Source organism: Lipophrys pholis (genome assembly GCF_963383615.2).
Source record: "Lipophrys pholis genome assembly, chromosome: 21".
NCBI lineage: Eukaryota > Metazoa > Chordata > Actinopteri > Blenniiformes > Blenniidae > Lipophrys > Lipophrys pholis.
The window spans coordinates 16,075,945-16,096,359 of record NC_137649.1 but is presented as its reverse complement, the minus strand read 5'-3'; the positions used below and the strand labels follow the sequence as shown (position 1 = coordinate 16,096,359).

General features: G+C 44.0%; 2 protein-coding genes across 2 annotated transcripts; one reads left to right on the top strand and one right to left on the bottom strand.

The window, feature by feature from the left end:
• Nucleotides 1-281: 281 nt before the first annotated feature.
• LOC308126698 (prepronociceptin-like) lies at nt 282-8,770 on the top strand (the record flags this gene model as incomplete). The annotated part of the gene is made up of 2 exons (XM_080491255.1): nt 282-419; nt 8,141-8,770. The coding sequence occupies 2 exons, from the start codon at nt 282-284 to the stop codon at nt 8,768-8,770; spliced, it is 768 nt and encodes a 255-aa protein (XP_080347381.1).
• A 2,392-nt stretch (nt 8,771-11,162) lies between these two features.
• znf395b (zinc finger protein 395b) lies at nt 11,163-20,073 on the bottom strand. Its single transcript, XM_080491407.1, has 10 exons — nt 19,765-20,073; nt 18,184-18,332; nt 17,621-17,718; nt 17,410-17,522; nt 16,255-16,418; nt 16,026-16,126; nt 14,601-14,853; nt 12,965-13,060; nt 12,688-12,794; nt 11,163-11,918 (listed from the first exon to the last, which is right to left on the bottom strand). The coding sequence occupies exons 1-10, from the start codon at nt 19,985-19,987 to the stop codon at nt 11,807-11,809; spliced, it is 1,416 nt and encodes a 471-aa protein (XP_080347533.1). The 5' UTR covers nt 19,988-20,073; the 3' UTR covers nt 11,163-11,806.
• Between the last annotated feature and the right edge of the window lie 342 nt (nt 20,074-20,415).

The following is a 20,415-nucleotide window of genomic DNA, read 5'->3' as shown; positions in this document are numbered from 1 at the left end:
CCCACTGGAACGGACCCATTTACTGGGTTATTGCCTCGAGATGTGCTCTCGCTCCATCCCACCCACGCTGCCCGTCGCCTGCTGCCCGGCCGCACGCTCACGTCCGCCCACCACCCAAATCCACCTCACTGTCCCGGCGGTCCGCTCACTCTGCCCGCTCTCTCCCTGCAGGCTGGACCCCGATCCTGCAGGTTGGACCACCCAGACCCTGCTGCCCGCTCCAGACTCTCCTCCCCGCTGGGCTGCTGTCCCGTCCCCGGGCCGTGTGGGTGTGTTGAGTGATGAAGATCCCTCTGTGGTGCCTGGTGGTGCTGCTGGCATGTCTCTTCAGCCCTGGAAGCAGTGACTGTCAGGGGGAGTGTGTGGCCTGTGGTCTGCTACTGCAGCAGCAGCAACTACAGCAAACCTTCAACACCATGGTGAGTGTGTGTGTGTGTGTGTGTGTGTGTGTGTGTGTGTGTGCATGGATACGGTGTGTGTACAGTGTGTGTGTCTTGATGAGGGTCATCCAATGGCCCTGCTGCAGCAGTGTAGGTGAGGTATGCACTTGCTGTGTATGGCAGTGTTGCATGATAATTTAACCCTTTTGTTGCTCAAAATATCCCCCAAAGAATGGGGACTATCAACACTTAGATGTTGCTAAATTTTAAATATATAACAAAAAAAAACCATACAATTTTAATAATATCCAAACTACTGTGTTGGAAAGTGTAAAAGTGACAACAATGGCATTGCATTTTATAACTTGGACATTTAAAACGAAATGGGCTAAAATTGCTACTGTCCTGCAAAAAAAAAACAGGAATTGTTACATCTTATAATGGTTAACTTTAGGTAAACAATATAAATCTGGAATTGACCATACATGTCAATAATAAGTTTGTTTTACTTTTTAGATTTTGCCTCATGTTTGGTCTAAAGATATGTAAAGAATAAACCATGTTTATTTCATCATTGCTGTTTGACTTCTGGAGGGCCAAAGTGTGAATACAGAGATTTATAAGAGTATTAACAGCTTATTTAAGAAAAAAGACTAACAGTATGTCTCCAGTTCAGTTTGAATTGGAGGCATTTCAACTGATGCCTGCTTCAAATATGCTTAAAATGACCATCATCCTACTATTAACTGTGAAATATATCATTTTAAAATATTTTTTAAATGGCTCATGGTCTGTAAAGTATGTAGCTGGAAGGAAAATGTGACCTTTGACCCTTTGACCATGTCTGATGTACAGTTTGACTGTGCTTTCAGGTTGTTTCGGGGGTGAATATTATAGTCGAGGTCAGATGTGGTGAACACTCTTTCCTCACAGCCATAAATCTTGAGACATTTGGTGCAAAAATGGATTATATTTATCTTAAAATATGTAAAGTGAGAGATACACTGAATTATAAAATATACAGGTCTGTATTATTGAGATATAACATTGAGCTTCAGGACCAATATCTGTGGATTTTAGTTGTTCTTCTGTTGCTTTTGTGTGAGTAGTTTTTCTCCGGTTTCCTTCCACTACTCAGAAACATTTATTTGAAGGTAACTGGTGACTTTAAATGCTCCGTCTGTCTGTGATGGACTGTAGTCAACCCTGTGGCCCGTCTATTGTCAGTTGTGATTGGCTGAAGCCCCCTGTGACCCTGAGTTAGATAAAACGGTGTAGAAGACGAATGGAATTGTAAACACACTTTCTCTTCCAGGCTTTATATTTAGAAACAAACACAAATGATGGAATGAGTGTTTAAAACCACAGAAAAAGAGGCTTGTTTTTGCACTACAACTATAATGTGTGAGTAAATCTAATCAAAATCCGGCCATAATATAGAGTGAAAAAAGAATACCTGGTATGAAAATGTGTAACTTCTAAATGTGTAATATTTGTGTTTTTAATTATTTTGTGAGTCTCTGTGGTTGTTTTTACTCACCCTGTGTCTCCATGTTGAAATTTTCCATCTTTTTGACGCCATTTTAACAGTTGTCTGACTTAGTTTGTGCTTATTTAAGGAAACCTAAGTTCGACAGGATTTAGATAATCACCGTTGGCTTGTTTATAGTGTGTTCTAGTCCAGCCTCTAACCTCTAACCTACCGAAAACCAAACTAAAACAAACAAGAAGACAAAGACCTGAACTACTTCATGGATGGCTTGAGTTCATCGTCTAACTACATCACTGCTGATGAGCGAGTCAGAGAACGTGGAGAAAAGTCACGTATGCGCAGGCGGAACGTGCAAACTCCCCACAGGAAAGGAATAAATCTGAGCTAAACATCAGGCGAGGACCATCACACCCATGTTACCAATGCAATGGGGTCAATTTACAGTTTCCGATGAATCTCAAACGCACGTTTTTGAGAAAGGTGTGAGGTGACAAATAAGGCTCCTTAAAGCAAATGAACCAGGTCAGCTGGTTAAATACCCCGCTGGCATGAGATTTTCACAAGGGGCAAAAAGGGTTTCAAGATGTACGAACACGTCCGGTGGACCTGATTCGCTTTAGAAATCTAAATGTTTTAAGACAAATATTGTATAATGATACAGCTTGCAAGCAGCAATAAAATCTTAATTTTATTCTGCTGATGTTTAGTTTTTCATTATTTAAATGACTAAATAAATACTTATTGTGATTGTGGAGGTAAAAAGCAAAATCCAAATTACACGTCATTTTTGACATTGAGAGGGAATGAAGCAAAAACAAAGGCCTCCTGAGATGCAGAGCTGCTTTGTGATCTCAGGTCTCAGCCTGCTGGGATCATTTACATCGCCTGAACACAAACATCAGCCTCTGTGCTCTCCTCCAACTCCATCCCCAAAACTTCAGCCCGTGGCACAATCTCATTTCCAAACAGTCGGCGGGTAAAAATAGTCCGCTGGCGTCCGCGAGTGGCTAATTTAGCCGATAATGATGCCGAGAGAGAGACAGCTGGGACCTTTTTGGAACTTGTAATAGAAGTATGTAATTGACTGCTGCTCAGTATCATCAGGCCGGGCTTACACCGGTGACTGACACATTTTATCAGCTCCTCATTGTGCGCGCCGCCTCCCCATTGAGCCGCAGATGGAATCCACCGAACAATTCCATTCTCTCCGAGCCCGGGCGGAGAGGGAGAAAGTGTGTGTGTGTGTGTGTGTGTGTGTGTGTGTGTGTGTGTGTGTGTGTGTGTGTGTGTGTGTGTGTGTGTGTGTGTGTGTGTGTGTGTGTGTGTGTGTGTGTGTGTGTGTGTGTGTGTGTGTGTGTGTGTGTGTGTGTGTGTGTGTGTGTGTGTGTGTGAGAGAGAGGGAGGCCTGCTGGTGTTTGTTATCATGTCAGGACCCATCGATTTGTTTTTGTGCACATCGTCAGACGCGCACAGACTCGCACACAAACAGCACACATCCTCAACAGCCAAATGCCAGCAGTTGTGTAGACCTGCACCGTTCCGCTTCCTGCATCATTTCTCTGTGTGATTCTGTGGTGTCCGATCGGGTTATGAGAAGGTCATAGCATTTTTCTCCACGTGGCATCGTGAGCGGCAGTTTGAGGAGACGAAATTATACCCGCCGTACGACGACCTCCTTACAATGAGTAACACTGCGGTTCACCTTCCCCTCTGAGCTGCCACCCTGGAAGTGTGATGATATACCTTCAACGCTGCAGATCTCCATGCGCCTTGGAGCTGCTTCTTTGGTCCTTTTGTGGGTGTTTGTGGTCAATTTGTGTCCGTGTTTATTTTATGTCTGTTTCGAATCTTTTTAGTTTGTTTGTGGGCATGATTTTTCTGTTTCTGCTCATTTTGTGTCTCTAATGGTCATTTTTCATCTGTTCTGCTCCTTTATTCGGTTTATGATCATTTGTCGGTTCATTTTGTTTATGTTCATGGTCATTCTATTGTTTGTTTGTGATTACATTCTGTATTTCTTTTCCCACCATTTTGCATTTTTTCTCTCCGTGTCCGAATTGTAATTTTCTTTGTTTCCTGTGGACATTCTGTATATTTTTGTTGCAGTTTTGTGTCCATTTGTGGTCATTTTGTATCTGTCTCCAGTACTTTTGTCTCTCTGATATACATTCACATTTCTTTGTGGTCACTCAGTATGTCTTTGTTTGTATTTTTTGTGTCCCTGTGTCTCGTTTGCCATGTTTCCGTCTCTATGTGCCGGTGGATGTCTGTCTGCTCCTTTTAGTGTGTGTGTGTGTGTGTGTGTGTGTGTGTGTGTGTGTGTGTGTGTGTGTGTGTGTGTGTGTGTGTGTGTGTGTGTGTGTGTGTGTGTGTGTGTGTGTGTGTGTGTGTGTGTGTGATTGAAGTCCCAGCAGAGGCTCCACTGGGCTGCCGCGCTTCATCAGGAGTGCCTGTCAAGCAGCTGAATGGCTTCGTCTGCCTCCATCCTTTCAGAGTTGACGGCGCAGTGATCGTTCATTTTTCCTACCTGGATGCTTGTTTCACTCAGCAATCGGTCAGGGAAACAGGCTCTGAACTTCTCCGACATTCATTACACAAGTTTTTGTTACTTTTCACATGAAATAATGCTCCACGCTGTTCCACATTTTCTTGGGGGAACTTCTGCTCTTAGTGTGTCTCAACACTCAAATAATTATATCACTTTCTCTATGGAGTGTTCTTCCTCTACCTTTACTCTTTTAAGCAGGTGCAGCCTCAGATATCCAATCAGACTGAAGCACACACCTTAAGAAATCTGTGGTTTTTCAGAAAATGAAGCTTCTCTGAAACTCCTGCTGCCCTCACAAGTATAGACTCACAGATGCTGTGTGTGTGCGTGTGCGCGTGTGCGTGCGTGGCGGACACACACACACACACACGCACGCACACACGCACGCACGCACGCACGCACGCAAGCACGCACGCGCACACGCACACACGCACACACACACACACACACCTCCTCCTCTCACTCATAAACTCCTGGAGATTGCTCCATTGATCTGACGTGGAGAATCCCCTGGTGTGCTCATTTCATTTACGATGGATAATTAATTCCCGTTGATAGATTCACAGCGGATCTCCCTCTCTCCTCACGTCCTCTTTGATGTGAGCAGGTTTTCTGATAACAATGTGCGTTATCTCTTTGGAGCGAGATTTGACGAGTAAATGGGATTTGCTGCTTACCTCAAACTGAAATTTAACTCGGAGAAGGCCCGGGAGTTTCGGAGAGGGAGAGGGAGAGGGAGAGGGAGAGGGAGAGGGAGAGGGAGAGGGAGAGAGAGAGAGAGAGAGAGAGAGAGAGAGAGAGAGAGAGAGAGAGAGAGAGAAAGAGAGAAATAGAGAGAGAGAGAGAGGGAGAGAGAGGGAGAGAGAGAGAGGGAGAGGGAGAGAGAGAGAGAGAGAGAGAGAGAGGGGGGGGGGGGGGGAGGGAGGGAGAGAGACAGAGAGAGAGCCTGTAGAGATGCTGAGGCATTTATTTAAAAGGAAGCAGCTGCAGCTTATTTTCAGGTAGATTTACTCTGTCCACAGAAATAATGTGATGTTTTTGAGGTGTGAATGCGAAATTCTGGCTTAAGTTAAGCAGAACTGGTTGTTGCAGCCAAAATCACATCAAAGAAAATTTCTAATTTGACTAAAAACAGGCATTAGACTGACAGAGAACTGAATAATAGTCGGTTCATAACCTTCAAAATGTAAGAATTCCCTGATTGTTGACAAGATCAGAGACAATAGAATAAAGATGTAATCAAATGATTTCCTCAACATGTTTGTACAAAGAGAAAGATCAAATATGAACTGAAAAGCCAATTTACATGTGGTAAGATTTTAAAACTAAGAAGATATGTATTTACTTTCAAAGAAAGATCAGGTTCAAAACTGAAGGCCATCATTATGAAAGATGATGAAAACTGATTCGCAGCAGAGAACTAAAGAGACAAGCAGAGACACGTGACAACACATCAGGAGGGAGGCCGTGATGAGACACAGGTGGAAGCAATCATGTCAAAACCCATGAAGGGTAGAGTAACAAGACAGTGAGAAAACTGTTGGAAAACTTCCATAATTAAAAAACTGTCTTACATCAAGTAGAAGATTTTAATCCATTACTGGATTCCCTGTATTAATATACTAATCAAATCTGATCCATTGGCAATGAATGGATTCACTTTAAAAATACCAGCTATCATAAATCTCTGTATTTACAAACTGCAGCACCTTTTACATTTTAGAAGTGTCTTGCATTATATTATCAGAACACTTTCACTCAATTTTCATATTCTAACAGAATATCTGTTTCCTGATATACACATACTTCTACCCGTCGTGATATTTTCTCGTCACATTCATCATCCTGAAGGTGTCAGACTGTCAGGGGTGAAGATAATTTGAAAGGGGACGTCATTAAAACTGGAAAAAGTCAGTGGCGTGTGGCGCCGACAGAGTTCCATTTAGGTCTCACTTCAGTCATTATCAAAAGTTAAAGAACCATTCACTCATCGGAAAAGTTTCAATTTTGTCAGCAAACGTCATCATTTACCTGCTGTCCTTCAAACCGCTTTCTCCCGGTCTGGTTCTGTCAGTCATCGACGAATGATTGACGTCTCATTTGGCCACTGAACTTTCCACGTATGCTGAATATATGCTGAAGGCAGCAGCGGCGGCGGCGGCGGCGGCCTGCGGCAGGGCCCATTAACTCCCGCGGCTCGCGGGCCAAAAAGACTGCCTCGTCAGCCCCGGGGGTCCGCAGTGGAAAGAGGTGCCATAAATTTTCTGCCCAACGGAATATTTACGGAGGAGCGAGGCTCTTTCACAACAAGAACAGCCTGCGTGTGCGATATAAAGGAGATTTATTCTCTGCATTTGGTGCTGCGTTGTTTTTCCTCTCATGATGAAGACAAACGTGCACACTGGACGTCGTGTTCGATGGTTGATCATTGCTGGAATGATTGTTGATCAATGGAATTCTATACTTATATAGTGCTTATATAGTGCTTATATAGTGCTTATATAGTGCTTCTCCGTGAGTTTCACTTTGAGGTAATAAACACAAAGGTCAAGCCTTGTGTACCAGACAAGACTCAGGATTGATGCAGTCGTTCAAAACCATGTAACAAACTGCTTTTGAAACAATAGATATGTTTCTACTGAGCAGTGGCTTCCAAAGGCTCCGGACTCATGTGATGCTGCTTCCTGAGATGTTCTGGAGGAAGTCGTTGAATTTCCACTTTGAGAAACACTTTAAAGCCTGTCTTTTAGTGAAGCTTCTTTTCTCGGTTCGCCCTCTGAAAAGAATAATAAAGTATTGGAGGTGTTTGAAGACCGGCTCACTCTGAAGACTCGTCAACCCTTCACGCTGCTGCCTGTGCAGATTAAACGCTTGTAACTATTTGCCTGGATCGTTTATTGTGTTGCTGTAATGAGATATTGGACCCGAGAGCTTTGAATCAAATGTAAGCGCCTGACTGAAGTCCTCCTGCTCTCATTAGCTCTCAGACCTGATGGATGCCTGTTGCATGAAGTATCGATGTGCCAATCCGATACTAAGACTTCTGAGGCCACGTAGGTCTGCCTCCGTTCAAATATCCATATTTACTTATTTACTTACTACTTACATATGTGCTTACTATTTTCAGATAAATGTGCTTGTGGCGGGTTTGTGACCAGTATTTGTACTCCGCACATAACCTCAGAACAAATTTGATTCAAATTGATAAAAATATAAATAAACCAGTGAAGTTCATTACTATTTACATAGATAAATATATATAGCTCAGTTGGTAGAGCATGAGACCCACAATCTCAAGGTAGTGGGTTCGTGTCCCACGCCGGGCGCCACCTTCCCGTGGGCTCACCACCTGCAGGAAGATTCTTAAATGGTGCGATGTGATCTGGGTGACGGTGCTCAGACTGTCACCCCCGCGACCCGGAAACGGATAAGCGGAAGAAAATGAATATTATATTGTATTGTTTGTACTGGTTTGGAGTATTGGTTTGGTATCAGTGTCATATTGATATCATATCTGAGTGATATCATATATTATGGCTAGTATAGTAAAGTATTGGTATCCTCTGAGTATTGTATCAGGTTTGTAATGATTTTGTATTGGTATTACTGATACCAGCTGTGCTTTAACTCGGTATCGGCTGAAGACGTAGTATATCGTACGTCGTACATCGTGAGCAGAAAGGATGATTTTAACTCTTGGCTGCTCTGCTCCATCCACAGGTGTGTCTGCTGGAGTGTGAGGGTCACGTCACCTCCGCGCTCACATGGGAAGTGTGCAAGCGCGCCGTGAAGCTGTCCCACTATCCCACCCATCCAGATGGGGGCGCTCTGCTCAAGAGGGCGGGGGAGGGGCTGGAGCTGACCTCCCTCGATCTGGACTCTGATGGCGAGCTGCTCCGGGAGGGGGCCGGCGGGGACGAGGCGCCCTTCGAGCATCGCAGCATCCAGTATGACTCCAGGGAGGTGGGGCAGGAGGGGCAGGTGCAGGAAGAGGAGGAGGAGGACGAGGACGAGGAAGAGGAGGAGGGCCTGAATCTCCGAGACAGGCAGCCGAGAGAGGAGAGGAACGCAGAGGGGGGCGGGGACAGCTTGGAGGGTGTGGCCTTGTCCAAACGCTTCGGCGGCTTCCAGAGGGGGCGCCATGGATACAGGAAGCTCATCGGCTCGCCCGTCAGGCCTCTACAGAAGCGCTACGGCGGATTCATCGGGGTCCGGAAGTCGGCCCGCAAATGGAACAGTCAGAAACGGGTGAACCAGCTGCTCCGGCAGTACCTGGGCATGAGGAGCAGCCGCAGCGGCAGGTTCAACAGTGGGCCCGTGACCCGGGTCTGGAGGCAAAACAAACTGTAACACTCAGAGGCCTCCACACCCCCACAGCCCCGGGTACCCTCCACCTCCCCAACACTTTTCTTTTGGTTTTTGTGTTTTTCCAGCAGCCCCCCCTCCCAAAGTTTGAACTGTGAGCCCACCGTCACCAGAACTAGACTCCACCATCCTCTCTTTGTGTCGCTCAGTAACAACCAATGTTTTGACCGTGATGTCCTGCCTAGAGATCATATTGACATGCCATTCCGTGAAATAAAGTAGAGAAGTGCAAATGAATATATATTTTTGTGTGTCAGTATAATAAAAGAAAGGGGCGGGGGGGGGGGGGGGGGGGGGGGGGGAATGAGTTTGGGTGTGACATTTCAAATCATCCTGAATGCACTTTCATGGGACTGGCGTGGCGGCGTCTGCAGCTTTTTGCACTCTGTGGTTGGAAAACAAACGGACTCATGTAACGTTAACCTATAGGTTCCCTCTTTTAAAGCCTCTGTTGATTTGGGACACAGACAGCTCACGATTTGTCTTGTATTAGCTGTGGATCGGCTCGCTTTCTCTCCGCAGATGTAAATACGGCCCTACAGAGCAGCTGCTGAAGCACAAACACTTAATCACCAGTATGAGAATCCAATTTTCTGCTTAAGAAACTTAATTAATTAAACACAACGGAGGCCAAATTGGTTTTTTTGGGGACTTGTTTTTTTTTTTTTTTTTTTTAAATGTTACAAAACTCTTAATCGTTCCTTTAAAAAAAAGAGGCTTTGTTCCTATTGGTTCAGTAGAACTGACAGATAATGTCACTGTGTTCTGATTTGGGTCATTAAAATGGGGATTTTTGTGGCAAACCTGGCAGATGATGGTTTTTGTTGATGGCACACACAGCAGGTTGGGGCTCATTATTTCCTCTCAATGGATCCACACTGCCCTCTGGTGGCTGAAGAGCAAACACACGGAACGGGTTGAGCACGTTTATTGCTTTTTCTGGGGGAGGGGGGGGGATTCTGAATCTTACAAAAGTCTGCACATTGTAGGGAAGAAGGAAGGTCGCATCTCGTGGTCTATTTTCTTCCTGTGAAGGTCTGGGAATTAAGAATGACATCATGACATTATTACATAAAAGGAGTATTTTTTTCCCCCCCATTTTCTTCTTAATAATGTAAATAACCATGTAAAGTAGCCCTGTGTCATTGTATTATAAAAAGGAAATAAAAGTCAAAGCTGAAAGGAATCTAAAGACTAAGTGTAGGACTTTAATTATTACCGGCTTAATGATGATAAGTTTTAGATTGGCATAAATGTCACTATTTAATCACTGACAATGCTGATGAGAGAAATGAAGCCAGGTGTACACTCTTTACAAAGAGAAACATAGAAAGTAAATGTGATGGTGTGTTGAACAATACGGGAAGGTATCGCGTCGTTCAAAATGTTTCAGATCATTTAAAACTTTGTACAATTGACAATGAATGTCATTAATCAAGTTCAATGATTTTGACTTATGACTTGGTGCTGAAATAGATACTTCCTTCTATAATGCTGAATTTATTCCAACTGACTTATTTTATTCTCAAATATCAATTTAAATCAAAAAAGACTTTCTGACTATTGAATTACTTTAACTTGATCATTTTTATGTTACATTATTTTATAAAAAAAAATAAAAAATTGACTTTATAGGAAAATATTGACTTTATATTCTGTTTGAGGTGGTGGGCTAAAACTGGTCTGCAAGAGGCTCTAATCCAGTCAAACCACCAAGCACATTGTAAAGATTTAAAAGAAAACAGATTTTCTTAAGACAACTTTAAAGTACTAGAAATGACAGAGACCCAAGCTGAGATACGGGCGATGCCCCCATGACAGAGAGTAACCTCGTTGCTATCAAACGAGCCTCAAAGCCATGCTGTCAGGGTGAGTCTGTAATCACGTACACAATGCAACAGCGACACATTTTTGGGACGTTTCATTGTATTTTGCACCACAGAGGATCATTAAAAATGGCTTTACGTTGAGATTGCAGTAATCTTCAGTAGTAACTGATACTGTTTGGGAAAATAGACATTTTCAGCACGTATATACCAAAGTTTAAAATCGAAGGTTATTACGGCGCCATTTTACTGGTCTGGCTAACTCAAAGATAAAACTAGACTGCATGTGGCCCCTGAACTAAAATGTATTTGACTTAAATTTGATTTAAATTGTCCAAATGGAAGAACTGAGAAATTCCAAGTAAATTTTCTCCAGTGCGCTGAGAGTTGAGAGAATGTACACACTAAAACACGTTTGGGCTTCTACGCATGTTCCTCGCTTGCCTCGTGTGCGTCAACATGATTTTCTTTTCATTGTGAGTGTGAAATGTGCCCAGAGACCAGAGATCTTCTTTTTGGCGATGGGAAAGAGACAGAAGAGAAAAAAGAAACAAATTCTCGGTGCGTTTTAATGTGTTTGACAATATATCTTCCTCTTTTTGTTCCTTTTATTGCTATTACAAACTAACGCCAGCCGATAACAGCATGAATACTGGTTGTACGCCGACGGGCGGGCAGGAACTAAAGTCGGTTGAGTCCAACCAAACGTAGCTTATTCTTGTGAGTTTAAATTCCAACAAAGTGCCAAAAAACATGAAAAAAGAAAAAATACCTAGGCTGAATGAGATGATAAAAAAAAAAAAAAAAAAAAAGAAGGTATAAAACACTCGTACGTAACAAAAACACAACAACAACAACAACAACAAAAAAAAGAATCACACAATATATCATCACCACTGCGTAACCACTGGAAGAGGACTGGAGGAACGAGCCGGGTAGTTATTGAGTACGGTGGAGCTATAAGGAGTATTGTGGGCTTTAGCACGTCACATGGTGGGAGTCGGTCAACAGATAGCACCATGGCAGACCTCAGGTTTCAGGATTACAAACATACAGGAAACACGTTCATTCTTTTAGGAAAGAAACATTCGGAAAGTTTAAAAAAAAATAGAAAAAGAAAAAAAAAGGGGGGGTTTTCTCTCCATTCGGGTTTTCTTTCTGATAAAAAGTCTCTTGATCTCCGTCACTCGCCCGGCTAGTCGGGGAAACGCTGGCAGGCTTTTTTCCAGCGGCAGGCCGTGCACCACTGGTCTTTACGCTCCACTCCGTACACCTTACGACACTTCTTGGCCTCCCCACGACCCTTCCTGCCAAAAAAAAAAAACAGCAAATCATTCAGTCCGTATGAGAAGCAAAAGTGAGGTGAAACTCAAAGAAATGGAAGGTTTCACTGGCGCTCGCAGAGTGAAAGTAGATCATCGCGAGTCAAACGCCCACTTTCTCAACACGGTTCCAAGTTCCAGGAAGCATTATTTCTCGTAATTTGACATCAGCCTCATCGACGTCTTCATGCAACAAAACTCATCTGATGTTATCGGGCTAACTTAGTGTTCGGAGATGCTGCGTGAAAATCGATCGTAAGAAAAAAAAAATAAAGAAAAGAAGATTGTAAGCCTGGAGTCGGGGTGCCATGCATGCAGCCCGGCGGCCACAAGAGGGCACAACTGCGGTCTGACGCGTGACCACGCAAAGTGCAAATATAATAGACTCCAAGGGACTGAGCTAAGAGGCTACAGAGTCGACAACCCGTGGCTGTTTCTGAGTTTCCACATAAGGTTTTTTCATATATGAATCATTAAAATTTGGGGAAATCGAGCTGAAATCTGAAAACACTACCTCAGGTATGTATAAGCCGTGACAACCAACAACACAACCAATGACGATCACAGGGTTGTGTTGGTGCTACAGAAGCTACAGAGCTGGTTTTGGTAGCAGAGGTTCAACTTGAATCCTTTTCTAGTGTCTTTTGCCTCGTTTTCTTTGAGTCCTCTTCAGTAGGTTTAATGTCTGTGGCGCAGCGTTCCTCCACCCGCCTGCTTTGAATAGTTTTCAGTGGGTTGCCGGACGAAGACTCACCTGAAGGAACAGTGGGTGCGAGAGGGCGACACGATCATGGGCTGCAGCCGATTCTGCTGGAGCCACTGTTCCCCGACACTGACCGACCGGCAGCGAGGCTTCACCATCTGAGAAAAGTGCACAGAATTTACAACTCATCCATTTTGGACCCTTAATCAGCTTCTTTTTTTTTTAAATTGCTGAGTGGTGGACACTTCAGCAGAAACTTGTTTGGTGTTTGAATGTCTTGAATGACCCGGTTTCTTTACCAAGAGGTAAAAAGCGAGAGAAAACCCACCGGAGCGTTACTGGGGCCGGACACGGTGGGAGGTGGGGTCCAACACTGGCTGCCGGGGCTCCTGGGGGCCACTAATACCTGGACAGGGCTGCAGGCCTGACGGAGTACACAGAGGAAACACATGTCACGGACTAAATTTGAGCAAATGTTTGACATTGGAAACAATATAGACACAAAAAAAGGCAAACAAATCAGCGTTTATTTTGTTCAACATTAATCACACGGTGAGTTCGCAGGTCATTTTATATTTAGCCGTTTAAAAATACAAAAAACAAAAAAACAGGAGTCCCAAGAAGCCGAGGAATTGAACCAATTCATCCTTTTAAGACTTGACTTGAGTAATGTGATACGTCATTTATTGGCAAAACCTCACAGCTCTCGTGCTGACAAATACAAAAAAACAGAGCATACAACACTCTCAAAGTCTTTCATTTGTTTGTCAATGTCTTAGGACTGAATTACAAAATGCTCCAAACCGCACTTTAAAATAAGCTTTAATAAATGTTCCCATCAGGAAACAAGAAAAGACAGAAAGTGAAGCTGCACCAAAAATAAAAAATAAAATCTTATTATTCATATTATTCATATTATTTTTAAATCAGGTTAAAACCTTTTGATTTGAATTCTCTTTTATTTTATTTTGTTAACCGATTAGTTTTGCTTCTACTTTTTATTTCATTTTACCGGGATTTTTTTTTTAGCAGGGATTCATTATTGTGGGGGTGGGGGTGGGTGGGGGTGCACATCCAGGGCTGACCACTCGGTGGGGGTCTTCCAGCCTCTTTCAGCCCCCACGCTGGCTCCTCGCTCCCTCTGTCACAAAGCATCCATTTACAGGCCGGCGGCTCAGGGTAAATGCAGGTCACCGGTGAAATGTGCTGCTTTGTCATGCATAAACAAAGTTGGAGCTCATTGGCTTGTTAGAGAGAGAGAGGGGACGAGGGGACAGGATTGGGGGCGGGAGGGGGGGGGGGGGTTCTGAAACAACAACAACACCATGTAACCTGAAACTGGAGCTGGACTGTTCCGTACAATCTAACCACTTTGTTTGTTTTTAATCCACCTGATTTCATTCATTTACAAATGAAAGCGTGACGTTTAGAAGGTGAATTCCTTTTTTTTCAAATCCAAACCTGACGTTTATTAATTCATGCAAACAAGAAGCGCGCCGTCCCCCTTCATTCCTCTCAAAGTCTTTCCTTCTTACACTCAAACGCTCAAACTCCGGGAACTAAACAAGTATTTATTCAAGTAATGAATACTCTCCAGGTTCTCAAATATTACCTGAAGTTAGAAACATAATTGTGTTCTAATCTGAGCTTCGCTACATATTTTGGATTAACTTCCTTACTTACGTTAAGATGCGGAGCATGAAATGCAAAGTGCACATGAAGTATCGCAGTGCAGTGATAACAGCGATGCGTCGCAAATGTCAATATTTGGCTTATCAGTTGGCGATAGCGTGAATTGCTAACTCTCCATTACATAAATCCGAGCCCTCGCCGTCCTCCTGTAGCTGCTGCGCCCTCATACCGATCAGTTCAGGCAGTGTTTTGTGAAATGCATGTTGGTTTCTATTTGTGTCCATCTTGGACTGTGGTGTGGACCCTCTGCCTGCCAGCATTGCTGCTCCCACCTGATAGAGATGCTCGGAGTGGATCTGCCAGAAGCTGCTGGGCGCCGACTGGCTGAGCGGGCTGGGCCTGCTGGACCCCGGCCCGGAGCTGGAGTTGGACCTGGGCCTGGGAGCCGGGGGGATCTGGAGCTCCGGCCTCGGAGGAGACGCACAGGAGGCGGCCTGGCCCAGAGCCTGCTGGGCGTCGGGGGACTCGCAGGAGATCTTCGTGTAGTAGAAGTCCTCCTCCCTTCGGGACTGATCGGATCCACTGCTGTGAGTGGTGGACACAGAAAAATATAACGTGACTGGTGTGTTCGGCTCACCGCAGACTACATAAACAGCCTCCCTCCCCCTGATCCCAGACACAGCTCAACCACTGCCTGAAAATTTAATGTTGTTTTGCAGCTGAGAAATGTTGTAAATGTCTGGTTTCTGCTTCGGCTCAGACGACAAGCCGACATGTGGCCCAACAGTGAGCATGCAGACATGAAAAAACTAGAACGAAGAGGTGTAAACAGACGTGAATCGTGGCCAGAAGACTGAACCTGAACATTCTCTGCTGGTCCAGACTGAAACGTGTCTTTCATCTGCTGCAAAGTGCTTTTGATTTGTACATACATTTTAAAAACAGCGACTAACATGGTAAAAACTGCTAAAAGTGGTTAAAAAAAAAAAAAAAAAGAAGATCAAAACAAACAGGTGAAAGAACTAAAAATAGTAGTGGCAAAAATTTTTCAAAATCAGCGGGAAACAAAATGTTAGAATGTAAATAAACAAGAGCGAATATAGCAAAAAATGGCTAAAACATGTAAAGATGGCTAAATAAGATATAATAAAACATCTAAAATGGCTAAAAAGGACAGAACAAAATGAGTAAACAACTAAAGTAGCTATAACACAAACAGTTAAAAATCACAAAATAGTAAATGTTTAAAAAAAAGCCTAATTGACTAAAATTGTAAAAAAAGAATGTCCAAATAAGAAACAAAATAGCTGAAGTGGCAAGAAATGGTAAAGTAGTACAAAAATGGCTAAACAACTAAAGTGGTTAAAATAGTGAAATAAGATTATAAAAGGGTTAAAATGGCTAAAAATGATTAAAAACCACAACAACAAAAAAATGTAATTATCTAAAATAGCGCAAAAAAAATGGCTAAATAAGAAAAACAGCTAAAATGGATAAACCAGCTAATAAGTTGCTAAAGACAATAAAATATGAAATGAAGTTGCAATGCAAGTTTAAACTGGCAAAATAAGATTTAAAAACAGCTAAAAACGGCTAAATACACTAAAATGTCAATAGTTTCTCATTAGAGTTATTAGAGAATCCTGTGAATTCAATGTGAGTTAAGTTCATAAGCTGTGTTATCTTTATTTCTCTGAAGTTTAAAGATGTTTTATTTGGCGGAGGACAGAGTTCAGAGACAGTAAAGGCCGGCTCACCGCAGATGCACCACGCGGATGTGTCTCTTTATTCCCACTGACGTGGTCAGCATCTTCCCGCAGCTCGGCCACAGACATTTGTACATCCCCATGAGGGAGCTCTGCAGGAGGACACAGTGGAGACGGGAGATATGTGACAATGCGCACACACACACACACACACACACACACACACACACACACACACACACACACAAAGATCAGTGTTTTCCATCAAGCCTTCACACACCTTTGGCTTCTTCGCACTAAGCTCCTCCCCCAGGCCCTCGTCCGGGCTGCTGTCCACCTCGGGGACAGACGGCGAGGGGGCGGGGCTTACGTTGCCGTGGTCCCAGCTCCAATAGCCGCTGCTGCCGCTGTCGGAGAGCTCGCCGCCGCCGCACTCCATGTCTGCTGAAAATGAGGATGCACACACACACTTCAGCTTTTTCGTGTTCAACAGTTTTGAAAGACCAGGCTGTGTTTTTGGATGTAAACATTCAAGTCTATTTTTCAAGTCTGCCACATTGGATATACTTCTCTACAAAATATCGAGCAGACATCATGACATAGACTGTATTTCTTTAGCTTTCGTTCCAGAACAGAGAGAAGCCTACACGCGCCCTTGCTCACATCTGTTTGCATGAGAGGCAGCTCTGCGGAGAAAAAGTACTGAAAAATGTATGAGTCCATTGTTCTCGGGATTTTGGGATCTCCACGTTATAAAAATTCAGGGAAAAGACACGCATGAACCTCAAAGTCAAACAACTATAAGAGGCGCTTATATGAGTGCACATGGGCGAGATGGTCCGTCTATTTTCTAAACCCGCTTCATCTAACCCGGGACCCCGGTGGGGCAGGAGAAGATCCCAGCTGACTGTGCATGAAATTCATTCAAGTCACGAGTTTATTTGATGCTTCATTTCCGTTAAGTTGTTGCATGTTTTAATGACATTAATCAGGGATTAACACTAATTATTAAAGACTCAACAAACATGGTCCAACCTCAGTTCAGGCCTCTTTTAGTCTTAGATTCCACTATCTAACAAACAGAATCTTCGAGGTTCTGCAATGAGGTTGAATGTGTGGCAAAGTAATTCACCACAATAACACTACGGGGCATCTATACCGATGTTTTGGGCAATTGCACTCCACCAACTGTATCGCTTGACTGTCTTTATAATTCGTACAAGAGGGATTGTCGAGGTTATCGTACTTTTTTGACCTCTACAGTCAGGACGGTCTGCATTGCTTCCACGTGTAGTTACAAATTTCTGTGTTGCACGTTGGGCGACATTGAGGTCCTGCTTTTGCAGTAGTTTTTTTCAGATTACATTTGTGTAGCTGCTGACTTTTTTGTGGTAGTGACGGTCCTCTTATGGAGGGTGCGATTGGCGAAACAGACCTGCTCCTGGGTCCATTTGTGGAAGACTCTGCACCACGGGGCTGCAGGACAGGGTGGTCAGGACCATGGCGGCCATGATCTCGTCCATCTCCACAGACTCCGGGCTGCGGAAGCTGGAGACAGCGATGAGACATTTCTTTAACACAGTGAGCAGATTTAAAAAAAAAAAAAAAAAAAAGAGCTGACTTAACACTGCAGCGGCACCCCTCACCTGTACGCAGCCTCAGGGGGTTGCCCCGAGGTGGCCAGTCCACTCCTCCTCTCCGGTCCGGAAGCTTTCTGAGCCTGCACACAGCTCTGTGTGAACACCTGCAGAGGGAGGGAGAGGGAATGTGGAATTATCTCTTCGGGAAAAAAATGCAAGCATAAACCGGAGAAGCGAGAAGCAACCTTTTTGCATGCACTTCTGCAGGTTTTACAAGTTCTAAAATGTGAGAATTTGGCCTTAAAAGAATGAGTGTCAAACATATGGCAGGCGGGCCCAAAAACTGGCCCTCCAGAGTGTTCATTCTGGCCCAAAGTCTGACTTTGCAAGGTGTTAAAACAATAAAGGTTTTAGCATAGCAAGCATATCACACTGAGACATGAGCAGAGGTCATGTGACGCAGCAGTTGAAGCCAGCCACCTGTTAGATAGTAGCATTAGCATGTGAAATGTCGTTAGCACTGCTTTAAGAGTTTTTCATAATAGACTTTTAATTATTCGCACTAAAACAAATGGAGGCACTTAAGAGTTACTTTGCTGCACTCATCCACAACCGCTCGCTCTGCTCACCGTAGTCAGCTGCCGGTCAGGTCCGTGGCTGCTGCGTGGCATTGTAGAGACGCTGCCCTGATGTCCCGCTCCAGCTCTGTCCCCGGGTCCCATAGCTGCCATGGTGCCGCTGCACACCGTGAAGGGACTCAGCACAGTGTCACACTCACCTGCAGACAAAAACACACAGGGCCGAGCATGAGGTTTGTCTTAATGCACAAACACACCTGTCTTTTTAAATACACTGACCCTCATAAAGACTTATCCTATTTGGAACAATTCCAAATACTGCTATTACTTTATTTATTAATACTACATCTATCACTTGTCGCAATAAAAATAATACACATTAATTTATAGAGCACCATTCAGGCATTCAAAGTGCTTTCAAAAGGGAAAAAAAGAAATACATGAAAGCTTTACAAAGAAATACACTAAAGCAAGCAATTAAGAATCAATCTTAAGCGATTAACTGAAAGAAAAACACTATTCCCTATAAGTACTGGATCAACTTTACTTTGACCTTTTCCCATATTGGTATTTGGCCTCCCAAATCACCCACAAATATTAGCAGCAACACTACTAGCACTATTGCCAACACTACTACTATTACTGTCATTACTAGTAACACTACTATCAATACTACCAGTACTACAAGCATTAGTACTGATACAATTACTAATAGTAGCAAACTAGTCTACTAGCACTATTACTCCGAAAACTACTACCAGCATTCATGCTACTAACAGTGCCAGTGCTACTAGTGTGACTGTTCCTAAAACTACTACTGTCATCACGAGCCGGCCTACTATTTATACCAACAGTACTATTACTATTACTAGCGGTACTTTCACTACAAGTGTCCCATTCTTCTCCCGGCACACAAACTCATCACAAAACCCAGATTCCCAGCGGGCTCTCAGCCAATCAGCGCCGAGCCTCCGTTGTAAACAAGCGACGCAGAGGGCGGGAGTCGGCGCTGATTGGCTGAGCGCTGACTACAGGGGACACACCTCCTTACTGACAACGTGTTCAGACACGAGCTTGGCCGGGAGGATCAGAGCTGGATGAGGCGATATGGCCCCAAATAACCCCGATTTCAACACAAAGCGGCACCAAAATGCTTTAAAAATCGAAAAACCTACACAAAGCATGTTATAGCTGAAGAATGTGAGCGTGGATCAGCGCTATGTGCGAACACGGCTGTCAAAATAAACAACCTACGTCATATTCACATTAATATGGGTTTAGAAATAATATTTTTCATGCATGATTAAAATTACACTCTCTTGAGTGTTTTAAGCTGCTGCATTTGCATGCATACGATGTATGGCAGTTAAACATAAATGTTAGCATTTAGCCTTCTCTAAATAAATAAATAAATAAACAGGGTTAATGCGCTTGTTTACGATGGAGGTGTATTTCAGAACTAAGAGGAATCCCGGTTCATCACGGCTCAGATACATCGCTGATCTGTACCCGGCAACGCAGACTGAGCTCAGAGAAACACCCCCCTCCCTCCCCCGGCTCACGGCACCCAGAGAAAAACTGTTTTCCTGCAGAGAACGCAACACCACCCACGGAAACCAGAGCTGGACTCACTCTGAGGGCGCGCGCACGTCCGTCCGGTCCGGTCCGGTCCGCTGCAGCAGCGGCTTGTCGCTGGCTGGATGTCCCGCCAGTCGCCGGCTCTCCGCTTCAGTTTGCCTGCTTCCAGCCGGAGGAGGAGGAGGAGGATGAAGGGGGGTTGGTCGGATACGTGCCTACGTGTGTCTGCTCGGTGGACCAATGCCGGGGGTGACAGCTGGGCAGAGCGCGCAGACATCCGCCTGCAGCGCACCGCGCGCGCGCGCACGGAGGGGATGATGTAGGTGAGGGGTTATCAGAGCAGCAGCAGCATCATCTGCAATCTGCATGCAACACACACACACACACACACACACGCACACACGCACACACGCACACACGCACACACAACATGATTTTATTATGCTTGCATGTTTGCAAATAAAAAGCAAAATCCCAAAAATACGTCAACAGTAGATCTTATCTTTAGATTCTCCTTAAAATACATTTCCCTACTAAACATTTTCTCCATGTGTCTGTAACAATGATCATAAATTATTGTTCTCACTATTTTTTTCTCAAATGGTGGGGCTATTATTAAATTCTCAAAACGTTTGAAAAATGATAGTACACTACAATAACCACTAATACTGTAAGCGGCAGTACTGATGTTCTATTCATTCACTC